At 36.8% G+C, this 13,770-nt stretch overlaps 1 protein-coding gene across 2 annotated transcripts in view; it reads left to right on the forward strand.

The window, feature by feature from the left end:
* The window catches only part of LOC148308319 (microsomal triacylglycerol transfer protein-like), a 29,282-nt gene extending 16,448 nt beyond the window's left edge, over positions 1-12,834 (forward strand). For both annotated transcript variants that reach the window (XM_088261951.1, XM_088261950.1), the window contains 8 exons: positions 521-665; positions 2,237-2,374; positions 2,939-3,437; positions 5,020-5,171; positions 6,623-6,829; positions 7,645-7,799; positions 10,653-10,820; positions 11,447-12,834. In XM_088261951.1, coding sequence (XP_088118077.1) covers positions 521-665; positions 2,237-2,374; positions 2,939-3,437; positions 5,020-5,171; positions 6,623-6,829; positions 7,645-7,799; positions 10,653-10,820; positions 11,447-11,591 — 1,609 coding nt within the window. In that variant the 3' untranslated portion in view covers positions 11,592-12,834. The remainder of the gene's footprint in view (positions 1-520; positions 666-2,236; positions 2,375-2,938; positions 3,438-5,019; positions 5,172-6,622; positions 6,830-7,644; positions 7,800-10,652; positions 10,821-11,446) is intronic.
* The last annotated feature ends 936 nt before the right edge of the window (positions 12,835-13,770 follow it).

Here is a 13,770-nt window from a genome sequence, read left to right on the forward strand (position 1 = left end):
ACAGTACTTTATACTTTTCATTAATTTTTAAACAAAATTTTTTCTTCTTCTAATCCTTATCGGCACCCAATGGTGCATAGGGCACTGCATCTTTTTGACATAGTGTTATCTTGATTGTTACTTACACGAAGGCAAGGTGATCCCTCCTGCGCTTCAGGGACCAGTCCAGGGTAATATTAAACAAACATTAGAGTATAAAATCACTAACATTTATTTTCAACCCCCCTGGGAATCGAACCCGGGACCTCCAACACGGTAACTAAATACGCTAACCATTACACCACGGAGGCAGACAAAATTAAACGAAATTAGGTTATATATACTTATTTTATATTATAATAAATGTTGTTCTTCAGTCATTGCATTTAAAAAAATATATTTTCCTACAAATATTAGTTTTTAAAATTTGTTAGGATTTCCCAGGATTTTTAGGTGTTCCACTGTAGTAGTATGGACTTACATTTATTATTTTTATATTTACCTTTGATTTTGTATTTTTTGTTGTAATGACATATTCCAGGCAGCCACTGTGCGACCTGGTTGGCTTCACGCAGACTGTAGCTGCCCACCAAGCAGCCAAGAAGTTCTTCCATTTCGACAGTGAATATGATGTGGACAATACTGAGCGTTACCTCTGGGCGTTATCTATAGGATCTAATCCACAGGTATACCTATCTTAAATTTGTCCATCTCTGTAGTGTAATGGTCAGCACTCTCGGCTACCGTTCTGGAGGTCCCGAGTTCGATTCCCAGGGGGGGGTAAAATAAATATAAGTGATTTTTTCACTGTACTATTTTTTTCAATATTACCCTGGACTGGTACCTAATGCGGAGGGCTGATCACCTTTCCTTCATGTGTAAACGATCAAGATAACACTGCGTTTGTATTACGCAGTGCCCTATGCACCATTGGGGTGCGGATAAGGGTTTTATTATTATTATTATGAAATTTGTACATATCCAACCTTAAATAAGACATGCTATGTATTGTTTTTTTTTTCGTTAAAAAAAGGAAAACTAATATTTTAAATCTAACAAACTAACTAACCATCTAGCCGCTTCCTCGCAGGGGTAGGCAGAGAGAATAGAGCACAGCACGGATCTGTGTATTTTTTTTTTCACATAATCTTCACCTCTTCCACATTCCTGCATCTCCTCATATATATCCAACGGTTATTCCAATTCCCGAACTGATCACTTTCAAGTTTTCCTCGGTCTTCTTCTGCATTTCCAACTTCACTCACCTCATACCTCACCCCGCAAGGTTTAGGCAGAAAGAATAGAATACCACACCAATCTTTCTTCTCAAACAATCTTCATGCCCAAACCATCTCAACACACTGTTAATATAATTAATATGAAAGAAAATCCTCATCCTGTCTTGCATTCTTTCCTTATATCACCATTCGAACATCTATCATACATCATTTTGCCGCTGCATTCAATCTACTTTCATCCTTCTTTTGCCAACTCCATGCTTCACTTCCATACATTACTTACTTACTTCAGCCTTCTTATTGTGTCTAGTATTGATAAAGGCCTCCCTCTTGGACTTCCACAGTTCTCTGTTGGAGGCGATTCTCTTCCAGTGCAGGCCCGCCACATTCCTAATATCACCGGACCATCTTGTTTGGGGCCTACCCATGCTTCTAGGCCTCCAGTCTAGCATTTTTTTCGTCCATCTATCCTCAGACATAGGTGCCACATGACCTGCCCAGTTTCACTTTTGTTCCGCGATTCTTTGAGCCGATTTTTGCCGATTCTATGCATTCGGGTTGGAATCAGGACTCAATTGTTTACATATATCGCTCACTCCTTTCAAGAACATCATAAATAAAAAACTCGATTTTTCAGGAGAACGTTTTTAAAATTTAAAAATATAATACAATGTATTAAAAATAAATATCAAGCCATTTATTGAAATTTCAACTGTGCAACAGATCTTTTTAGGTGAAACCTGAAGGTTTTTTCTCCATTTGAAAAATATTAATTATATTTAAAAAAATAATTAAACAATACCTTTTCTTCAAAATGCAAAAACAACACTTTCTGCCCTGTAGCGGGTAAATATTAAGTTAAAAATATGCCGCTTATGCTGGGATACAGTATATTTTCTGGGCATTCCGAAAACATGCACACCTGAAAATTGACGATTTTTGATTTATGACGGTCTTGAAAGGAGTGAGCGATATGACTAATTGTTTTACCTAAATGGTTCATGTTTGATTTTTTTCAGGAGGAAGTCATTTACGACATTTTAAAGCTTTCGGAGAACACAAACCTTCCCGCAAAACTGACTGAGACTCTCATCCTTACAGTCAGCGCGATGGCCAACAAATTGTCACAGCTACCCGGACATGGTTTCAGACACAAGGTAACTTAATTGAATCTTTCTATAACCTTTAAAATGGAAAGAAAAGAGTTGTTCCGGATGGCGCTGGACCGCGAAGCCTTTGCCATAGCGATCGCCAACGTTGGAGAGACCTAAAAAGGCACACGAAGAAGAAGGTAACCTTTATCCTTTTAATGCTTGTCACCGAGCAGTGTTCGCGGATGACGCATGTGTCGTATCGCGCTAACCCGAGCACTGCTTGCGTGTTTTGATTTCTTTGCGTTACACAAGATAAACAACCAATCAAGCCACTTATTGAACTTTTTACTGTGCAACAGATCTTTTTAGGTAAAACCTGAAGGTTTGTTCTCCATTTGAAAAATATTTAATATATTTCAAAATATAATTAAACAATACCTTTTCTTCAAAATGCAAAAACAACACTTTCTGCCCTGTAGCGGGTAAATATTAAGTTAAAATTATGCCTCTTTTGCTGGGATATAGTACATTTTCTGGGCATTCCGAAAACACACACAACTGAAAATTGACTTTTTTATGACGTTGTTGAAAGGAGTGATCGATATAGCATTACTTTTGTCATTTCAGGTTGTCGAAAAAGTAATGAATTCAATCACTTATTATTTGGAATCATGCACCGACAATGACTGCCGTGTCAAATACATCAGAGCCCTTAAAAACATGCAACATCCCGATTCCGTAAAACTGCTGCTGAAGCAAGTCGAAGATGGCCAGAGGGCTGTAGCGGTCACGGCGATGAAGGCCTTGCGGGCCATGCCGAAGTCTTACTGGAGCGAAGACGTGTTGAAGACCTGCACAAGGATATTTTACCAGCTGCCGAAGAGATTCGATTCCAGTTGCCGGGCTCTCGCCGTTGACATCATCTTGGAATCCGGACCCTCGGCGGACGTCTTGAGGGAGCTACTGCAAGTCCTGACGAGGAACGAGAAAGAATATGAAGTGAAGCAGTTCTTGCTGCAAAAAATATTGATGATTGCCGATAATTGCCCGAAATTTAACAAAATGGTTACCGATATTTTGAAGAGCGATACAAAGTTGAATAATTGGCATGTTTTAGGACAAAGAGGTAAATTGTATGTTTTTTCTAAACCCTTATCTGTACCCGATGGTGCATAGGGCACTGCTTCATATAAATGCAGTGTTATCTTGATCGTTAACATATGAAGGAAAGGTGATCAGCCCTCCACTTCAGGTACTAGTCCAGGGTAATATTGAATAAATATTAGAGTGAAAAATCACCTCTCCTGGGAATCAAACCTGGGACCTTCAGTATGGTAGCCAAGCAGGCTGACCATTACGCTATAGAGGCAGAATTGTTTTTTAATGAAATTTGTTTGTTTACTTATCTATATCCGCTCCCTATGTGGAGCATCTGGAGTCCACAAACTGCCTCCAGGGTCTGTCGGCTCCCAGCTTCCTTGCATCCTCCCAAGTCAGATCCACGTCCTGAAAGTCAGATGAGAACTGCCGACGGATTGTCAGCAGTGGAAGTCCTGGGGGGCAGGAACCTGATGCTTCCTCCTTTTGTTTTTTAAAACACATTCACATTGCTGATCATATCAGTCTATGGAATGCGTAGCATTCTACGATGTACCCACATTTGGAATGTTTCAAATCATTTTTAGCTGATCTTGAGGATCCACGATACAACTCAGTTTAAAATTACCGACCAAACACACTTGGTCTTCAATGAGTACAAATTTGATCTCCAGACAGCCTTCATACTGTAAATAAGATTTCTTCTTATTTTTCATTAACCCTAGAAAGCTAAACATTCGTCCACACTGTCGTGTGGACGAATGTTTAGCTTTCTAAACATTCGTCCACACGACAGTGTGGACGAATGTTTAGAATGTGCGGCCAAACTATGTATGATAGATGTTTGAATGGTGAAATAAGGGAAGAATGAAAAACTGACTAATTGGGTTTTAGCTTAGTCTGTTTGCTGAAGGCATGTATACACGATTGCGGGATGTTGTCGTCGCCACTGTGTCACCAACACACCCACATTCCTCACAATAAATAAGATGGCTTTCAGGTCGGCCTATTTGCCGGGGGCATGTATACACGATTGCGCCCCTTTCCGAGAAAGTCAAGTGCACTTTCTTCCCCGTGTGGTTTTTTATTATTTTTTTTTACCTCACATACTAAAATAAGAGTTTCTGCTTAATAAAAAGTTTCTTTACATCTCACCAATAGGTGTCTCTAGTGAAGTTCTAGTGATTCAAGAACAAGGTTTCTAAATTGGTTCATATATATAGAACTTCCAAGAATTTAAGTAGTGTGGTTGTCAATAATGGGTAGAATTGGTGAATGTTACACGTGTGTAAAGTGATCACTTAAACCAGCCTATGACGGTCGTCAGCCCCGTAAATGCCCAGACTTCCATATTCTTCTTCATCTTTGATGAGATGTCAAAAAATAATAAACCAAACATAAGTGCCATGAAACCAATTCCTATTTTAAATTTTAATTTTTACATTTTTAATTGCGTAGTCCGCCTGACGAAAGTTTAGATACTTTGTATCTACAAATTTAGTTAAGTTATCTAAAATCATAACCACTTATATACATATATCTTGATAATGCTAACGTTTTTTTTAAATTAGGGGATAGATAAATTGTAATTTTTTTGGGGTGTGTTTTAGGACTGACGACGGCTTTCTCCCGGTCCTTCATGAGAAGCCAGTGGACCAACGGATCCCTCGTCTCCATCCAGGAGATCTCGGGAGGTTTGCTGAAGCGAGGACACGTTGATGTAGTGATAGACTCAGAAGGAGAGAGAAAGGAACTGTTTAGCGTAAGTTTTATTCAATTCAATCAATTCAAGATTCATTTTATTTTTTTGACACCTGAAGACATTCATTCTCTATACACTTGCAGATAATCAATTCTTGTTACAATATAAATTTATGTTTTTATGCAGTATTTTATTGTACATGTAACATATCGCTCACTCCTTTCAAGAACGTCATAAATCAAAAAACTTGATTTTTCAGGAGAACGTTTTTAAAGTTCAAACATAAAATACAATGTATTAAAAAAAATATCAAGCCACTTATTTAACTTTTTACTATGCAACAGATCTTTTTAGGTAAAACCTGAATATTTTTTTCTCCATTTGAAAAATATTGTGTATATTTAAAAAAATAATTATACAATACCTTTTCTTCAAAATGCAAAAATAACACTTTCTGCCCTGTAGCGGGTAAATATTAAGTTAAAAATGTGCCGCTTTTGCTGGGATATATGTAGTACATTTTCTGGGCATTACGAAAACATGCACAACTCAAAATTGACGATTTTTGATTTATGACGTTCTTGAAAGGAGTGAGCGATATATAACTTATTTATGGATTAATTTTTAAATCAAACACAGATTTTTTGATATTATTTTTCGACATCTCATCAAAGATGAAGAAGAATATAGAAATCTGGGTATATAAGGGGCTTACAACCGTCATAGGCTGGTTTAAGTTATAACTTTACACACGTGTAACATTCACCGATTCTACCCATGATTGACAGTCACACTACAAATCAAATTCTTGGAAGTTCTATGTATATATATGATCCAATTACGAAACATTGTAAAAGAACTACTAGAATTTTTACTAGTGACATCTATTAGTGAGACGAAGAAGCTTTTTTATAGAGCAGAAATTCTTTTATTTGTTAGTTGAGATGTCAAAAAAATAACATGATAAATAACTCCTATAATTGGAGATAATCCTGATTTGTGAACAAGTATTTAGACACACTCAAAATGTATTGAAAAGAAGCACGGAGTTCGGGAACGAAGGATGAAAGTAGACTGAATGCAGTTAAAATGCGATCTCTCAGACGAATGTGCGGCCAAACTATGTATGATAGATGTTTGAATGGTGAAATAAGGGAAGAATGAAAAACTGACTAATTGGGTTTTAGCTTAGTCTGTTTGCTGAAGGCATGTATACACGATTGCGGGATGTTGTCGTCGCCACTGTGTCACCAACACACCCACATTCCTCACAATAAATAAGATGGCTTTCAGGTCGGCCTATTTGCCGGGGGCATGTATACACGATTGCGGGATGTTGTCATCACCACTGTGTTACCAACATACCCACATTCTTTACAATAAATAAGATGGCTTTCAGCTCGGCCTGTTTGCCGGGGGCATGTATACACGATTGCGGGATGTTGTCATCACGACTGTGTTACCAACTCACCCACATTCCTTACAATAAACAAGCCCGATTGGCGTTCCAGCTCGGCCTGTTTGCCGGGGGCATGTCCAGCTTCATGAGCGGCGGAGGCGAGGAGGGCGCGGGGGCGGACGACGAGACAGCCACGGCCGGGATGGAGCTCACGGTGCTCGGGGTGCAGGTGCGCCCGTTCACCTTCTTCTCTGGCCAGGGGGAGCTCATGGGGCACCTGTGGGCCGGCACTGCCAGCGACCGCACCACGGCCTTCCAGGTATACTAACCTAACCCTCAATTACCAATCAACCAATTATTTCAGGAAGCTGAACTTTTGGTCCACCTCCGTAGCGCAGTGGTCAGCGCGTTTGGCTACCGTGCTGGAGGTCCCGGGTTCGATTCCCAGGGGGGCAAAATAAATATGGCCGATTTTCACTCGCATATTTATTTTATATCACCCTGGACTGGTTCAAGAACGTCATAAATCAAAAAACTTGAGTTTTCAGGAAAACATTTTTGAGGTTTAAAAATATAATACAATGTATTAAAAATAAATTACTAGCCACTTATTGAACTTTTTACTGTGCAACAGATCTTTTTAGGTAAAACCTGTAGGTTTTTTCTCCATTTGAAAAATATTTAGTATATTTAAAAAAAGTAATTAAACCATACCATTTCTTCAAAATGCAAAAACAACACTTTCTGCCCTGTAGCGGGTAATTATTAAGTTAAAAAAAAATGCCTCTTTTGCTGGGATATAGTACATTTTCTGGGCATTCCGAAAACATACACAACTGAAAATTGACGATTTTTGATTTATGACGTTCTTGAAAGGTGTGAGCGATATTTATGCATTGATTTAAAACATAATATTAATAATAATCAGAATTTATCAGGTACATCGGAGGTATTTTGTGAATATCAGAAACAAATTCGCATATAAAATGCGCGTGAAGAGTGTGCGGGAACCGCGACACTACATCCGCATCTCGTCTGGTTGGTTGGAAGATATTGCTTCACGCAATAAGCCCACCATCGTATTTATTTATTTTTTGTACATGAAGTTTAAATTTAATATTTGACTCTCTCCAGACTATATCGCTGCTCAACGACTATTCGGAGTGGATCACTCTGGGAAACGGAGTGACCGCTGAGCTGAGTCTACTGGGAGCCGTGTCCTTCGATCTGGCAGCTCAAATACAACTCTCCATGTGGAGCCGGGTGGCTCACTCCCTTGTAGAGAAGCAGTAAGCACAATTTTAACCCTCATATCGTATTCAGGTCAAATCTCGATATTACGAACTTCACGGGACCAAAAAAATATTTCGATATAATGAAAATTCGTTACACTGGATGTATAAGATATGACCCATTTTAAATTTATTTTATCGCTATATTATACCCACTCTTATGAGAAAATTAAAATTAGTTATTACTGTTACACTACACCCGATTTTCCGGCCAGTGATCGATACAATATAGGTACCTACCTACGTACTACAGGACATAACACAAATGAAACTATGATTTTCAAACTGTGAGACTTTATTGGAAAAAAGAAATTTATTAGCAATGAAAGAAAAGTGAATTAAAAAGCAAATTAAATAGGTTTTTAATTTTTGATAAAAAAAATCGGAATTTTTCTTTTGGATAGAAATCTGAAAACAATGTTTTAAAATGAATTGTAGCATCATTTTAAAATTTTTAAAAAAGTTCGTTATTCTGAGATTGGCTTCGCGACATTGATTTTTGGTTCAGTACATTTAAAATGGAAGTTTTCCGGGGACGAATTGCAGATTCGTTATACTGGAAATTTCGTTAATTCGGTATTCGCTGCAAAGAGATTTGACCTGTATCTGGTTTTGGTATAACTAAATCAGTATAAAAACTTGCAAAGGAAAATTTGGAAGACAGCCAATAGCTAATTTAAAATATGACAAATTTAAGGAATATTTTATGCAAAAAACGTGTAGTGATCTAGTTTGTTAACGCATTATTGTTGGGTGGTTTTTTCATTCACGCTGACCCTAATTAGTATACTATTATAACTAACCCTTATTGTGCTGAGCTTATTTTCACATATTTTGCATGCTTTCTATTATGTGTAAGGGACATATCAAACTAATAAATAATAAATAATAAATAATAAAACCCTTATCCGCACCCCAATGGTGCATAGGGCACTGTGTCATATTAACGCAGTGTTATCTTAATCGTTTACACATGCAGGAAAGGTGATCAGCCCTCCGCTTCAGGTACCAGTCCATGGTAATATTGAATAAATATTACAGTGAAAAAATCACTTATATTTATTTTACCCCCCTTGGGAATCGAACCCGGGACCTCCAGAACGGTAGCCGAGCGTGTTGACCATTACACTACAGAGGCGGACAAATAGGACGACAACATATCAAACTACTCAAATAAAACAATTTTTTTTACTATAAGTGTATTTATTTAATTGCTTTGTAACTGTATTTATATAAAACTGCACAATAGCCGGTATTCCGCACTTATACGCATTACTAGAGAGTCCATCTATCGACGGTTCGCACTCTAAGGGTTAAAGTCGTAAACTAATCACAAGTTAACAACATTTTGAGTGTGTCCAAATTCTCATGTGTGTGATTATAATCCAGGATTCGGACCTCACATACTAATATAAGAGTTTCTGCTTAGTAAAAAGCTTCTTTACATCTCACCAATAGATGTCTCTAGTGAAGTTCTAGTGATTCAAGAACCAGGTTTCTAAATTGGTTCATATATATAGAACTTCCAAGAATTTGAGTAGTGTGGTTGTCAATAATGGGTAGAATTAGTGAATGTTATACGTGTGTAAAGTGATCACTTAAACCAGTCTATGACGGTCGTCAGCCCCGTAAATGCCCAGACTTCCATATTCTTCTTCATCTTTGATGAGATGTCAAAAAATAATACTAATCACAAGTTACCGCAAACCCAATTCTGATCTGTACAATGGCATCTTTCGCGCTCTGCCAAAAGTAAGCAAATAAAACGCTTATAAGCGTCTCTCGCTCTACTAACAGTATGTAAAAGACGCTTTTAAGCGTTTCCTGCAAACAATGTGTCAACTCATTGGTTATGGGTGAAGTTTGTTAAACAAATGTAATTCGGTGCGGGCGATATTAGATATTCGCAAATTTGATTATTTTGTCCGCCTCCGTAGTTTAGTGGTTAACACGCCAAGCTACCATGCTGGAGGTCCCGGTTTCGATTCCCAAGAGGGTAAAAATAAATATTTGTGATTTTTAAGTCTAATGTTTATTTAATATGACCCTGGACTGGTACCTGAAGCGGCAGGCTGATCACCTTTCCTTCGTGTATTTAACGATCAAGATAACACTGCTTCTATACGATGCAGTGCCCTATGCACCATTGGGGGGGTGCGGATAAGGGTTAGAAGAAATTTGTATGTGGGAACAAGGAGTACATTACATATACTGAGAAACTGCACAAAACATAGTAATTTTTGAGTTAAGAGATTGTTTATTTTACTCTATTTTCTGACCTTTGTATGCCATGTCACTTGAGAGTAATCGTCCCTGTCATGGGCAGCTCTAAACAGCACCTTGACGGTTCTGATCCTCGTCCAATTTCGTTCTGCCTTCTGCCCACACCTCGTCGACCCTCTATTTCGCTTTTAATGATTGGTTGCAATAGTTTGTACTTCTCTGCTCTGCTTAGAGTAAAGAAGTACGAATACAGATGGAATGTGTTCTGGACTTTGATATCAGTCAGCAACTGTCTTCCTTCTCTTGATCTTTGGAGCACTTTGGAGCACTTCGCGTCGCTGACCATATTGGTCCATGGAATGCGTATCAATCTATGATGCAGCAATTTCGAATGCCTCTAACCGGTTCATAGTGCTGATTTTGCTATCCATGATTCAACCCTGTATAAAAGCACTGACTATATATTCCGGAGCCATCCAGGAGATCTGTCTGCTGCCCACACCTCATTGACCTTATATACTACTTCCTAAAGGTGACAGATTTGAAGAGTTCTACTATGCTGATGAAATCAGTCAAATTTCTTCCAAAAAGATATTGTTTCTGAACGATATATCGCCCTCATTTCAGTGCTGGGATCGCAGTGCAAGGCCTGCTCCGCGCCGACTCCTCGTTTGTCCGCTCGCAAGTGGAGTTCATCCTGGCCGCGGAGCCCAAGTTGGACCTCGTCTCCGACCTGGACTTCTACAACACCAACTCTCTCTGCATGCAGCTGCAGCAACCCGACACCACCTTCAAGTAAGAAGCATTAACTTAAAATAGCATTTCTTGAATGTTTTTCGCAGATACTTTGTGGCACATTTTATAAACTTTATAAAATAAAACAACTTTGTTTTAACCAATTTTTATTGGTACAATTTTTCCAACCGGTTTCGACAAGAACCTTGTCATCATCAGGGTTTATATACTAAATTCTAAAACATTGAAATACTCATAGTTAATTACCCTTCCCTTACAATACCAAAAACTACCACGCACTACTTCGGAATTGACGTATTCGCTACGCAATGCATAATAAAAACAACATTTATCCCATTTTTTACATCATATTTTCATATGGTGTAGGGAGTGCGCGGAAGTTTACTCAGAATATGTGAACAGAGATTTTGACACTGCTAATTTAATTCATTTTAATATATGTTTTATAAATTTTTATTTTAACAAATATATGTATATATATATATATATATATATATATATATATATATATATATATATATATATATATATATATATATATATATATATATATATATATATATATATATATATATATATATATATATATATATATATTTATATATATATATATTTAAATAAATATATATATATATATATATATATATTTAAATATTCTTTTTCAGGCACAATATTTACAAAGTGGAGAGGATACCGGGAAGTAAACACAAGCTGAGGAAGTCCCAATACAAAACCGTCCATCTTCCGGGCAAAACGTACGCCTTAAACCAGAAAAATAATGAAATGTGCAATCTCATACATAATAAGTAATATGTAGTGGCAAACATCTACCAACATAACGTCGTGTGTGAATGAATCTCTTATCAAAACAAATGATTTTGATCAATTCGCAAGTCAAGAACAATTTTTTATTATTTTTTTTTAACCTTTTTAGTGCTGAGATTTTTTCTCTATGTGTGTACATTTTTTTGTTATTGGCAAAAATGGTCCTTTTCATTAGGTGTGTACGAAATCAATGATATTTTTCTCAATTATTGACCGATTTTTGTTTTTCTTTCTGGTATTAATGTAGAATATATCAAACTACTCAACTAAAAGAGCATTTTGTAATAAACATACTTATAAATATAATAAATGCAATTTGAGAAAAAGCAGAATTTTTATTCTGAAATTTGCTCGCCCTCAGAGTTTTCACTATCGATACACATCGTCCGGTTGGTAAACATTGTAATTTTGTTGTCACTATAAGTACTTTGAGTATTAACAAACATTTTCATGCAATGTGTGACAATCGCTTTCAACATCACTTTTGTATGAATCCGAAATTGTAAGGGAGAAAAAAATTGTTTAAAAAAATGTGTTTCTATTTTTCACTAAAAGTTAGTCAAATATGTTTACTTGTAAATATTATCACATTGTTGTCAGGCGGTTTTTTCATAAAATTCTTCTTAATCTTCTTCTTTTTGTAGATCCTAGGGATCTGTTTGTGCCTCCGCATGTCGCTCTTGGGATATTGACTCCCAGCTGTCTTTCCATCTTTTCGGATGTCTGCCTGGGGGTTTGCGTCCTTCAGGGGGTTGCCTTGGAGGACGATACGTGGAAGTCTGTTTTCATTTTACTTTCTATTCTCATGTGTTTGTTCCTCCACACCGAGTTTCTGAGGCATCCTGATATAACTGCAGCCTTGTTTATTTGTTTCCGAGGTTCACTATATAGATCACATTTTTCATAAACTTCGACCCTAATTATACTCGGGCAGTCTGCCGCCCTCCCCTCAGTATACTAATAGTAACCGAAAACCCAATTCCCATTGGAACAATGTTTTTTTGTATCTCTCGTGCCTTTCTTAAAGTAAGCAAATAGAACAATAGAACTCTTATAAACGTCTCCCGCTCTCTATCAACGTATCAAAGACGCTTCAAAGCGTTTCCCGCAAACAATGTGTTATTGACGAATCAGAACTTGTAAGACATGCTCACTATGACACTTCTTTCCATCTATACCAGGGTCAGTAAATCGATTCTCAGCACTCCAACGGTTAAAATATTATATATGTGTAAAACATGCCATTGAAAAAAATATATTTTGTGATTTTTGTATTGTTTTTTTCATATAATAATTATTGTGTTCTCAATTTCATTATGTTAACGTATGATTGGATTAATTTTACTGCATGAATGAACGTATAATTTGTCTAGTCGTTTGAATTTCAATAGGGTCTTTTAAAAAAACTAACTAACTAACTAACCATCACGCCGCTTCCCCGCAGGGGTAGGCAGAGAGAATAAAGCGCCACACCACTCTGTCCTTGTAAACATTCTTCGCCTCTTCCACGTTCATGCATCTCCTCATACATACCCGCCGATTGTTGCCGACTCCTAACCTGACCACTTTCAAGTATTTGGCATACCTGATTGTGCCATGTTTTTCTCGGTCTTCCTCTGCTTCTTTTCCCAATAACATTCGCCTTTTCAGGGTCTTTTCAAATGTACAGTAAAATATTAAAAATATATTGAATACTAGCTTCACCCAACCATGCACTTTAGTGGCTTACTCCCGTCAGGTAAAAAAAAATTATGTATCAAAATAAACATTGTATAAAAGTATAAAAATCATGTTTGATACTTTTTTTACAAGGCTCAAAACATAATTTTATACATTGTCAATAAATAACTGTATGTAATATTATCATCTTTGTACTTATTTTCCATTATTTTTCATAAAATACCTGAAAAGACCCTATTTTAATTTGTTTTTTCCTAGCTTTTGACCTTTCTTCACTTATAACAACCGAAACCAATTTATTTATTGTAATTTTTTTTACATATCAAATCTAATCTCTAAATAATTTAATGTATTATACATTGAAGTCTTTGAAAAATAAAGGAAGTAAGTTTGATTTATTGATTTGGCGTTTAATTTGTAGAACTCCATTTTAATTTATGTATTAATTTTAAATCAAACACAGATTTTTTGAGTCTACTAAGTT

This window comes from Brachycentrus maculatus, unplaced genomic scaffold (genome assembly GCF_059751285.1).
Source record: "Brachycentrus maculatus isolate JH-2025_06_01 unplaced genomic scaffold, ASM5975128v1 h1tg000170l, whole genome shotgun sequence".
NCBI classification, from domain to species: Eukaryota; Metazoa; Arthropoda; class Insecta; order Trichoptera; family Brachycentridae; genus Brachycentrus; species Brachycentrus maculatus.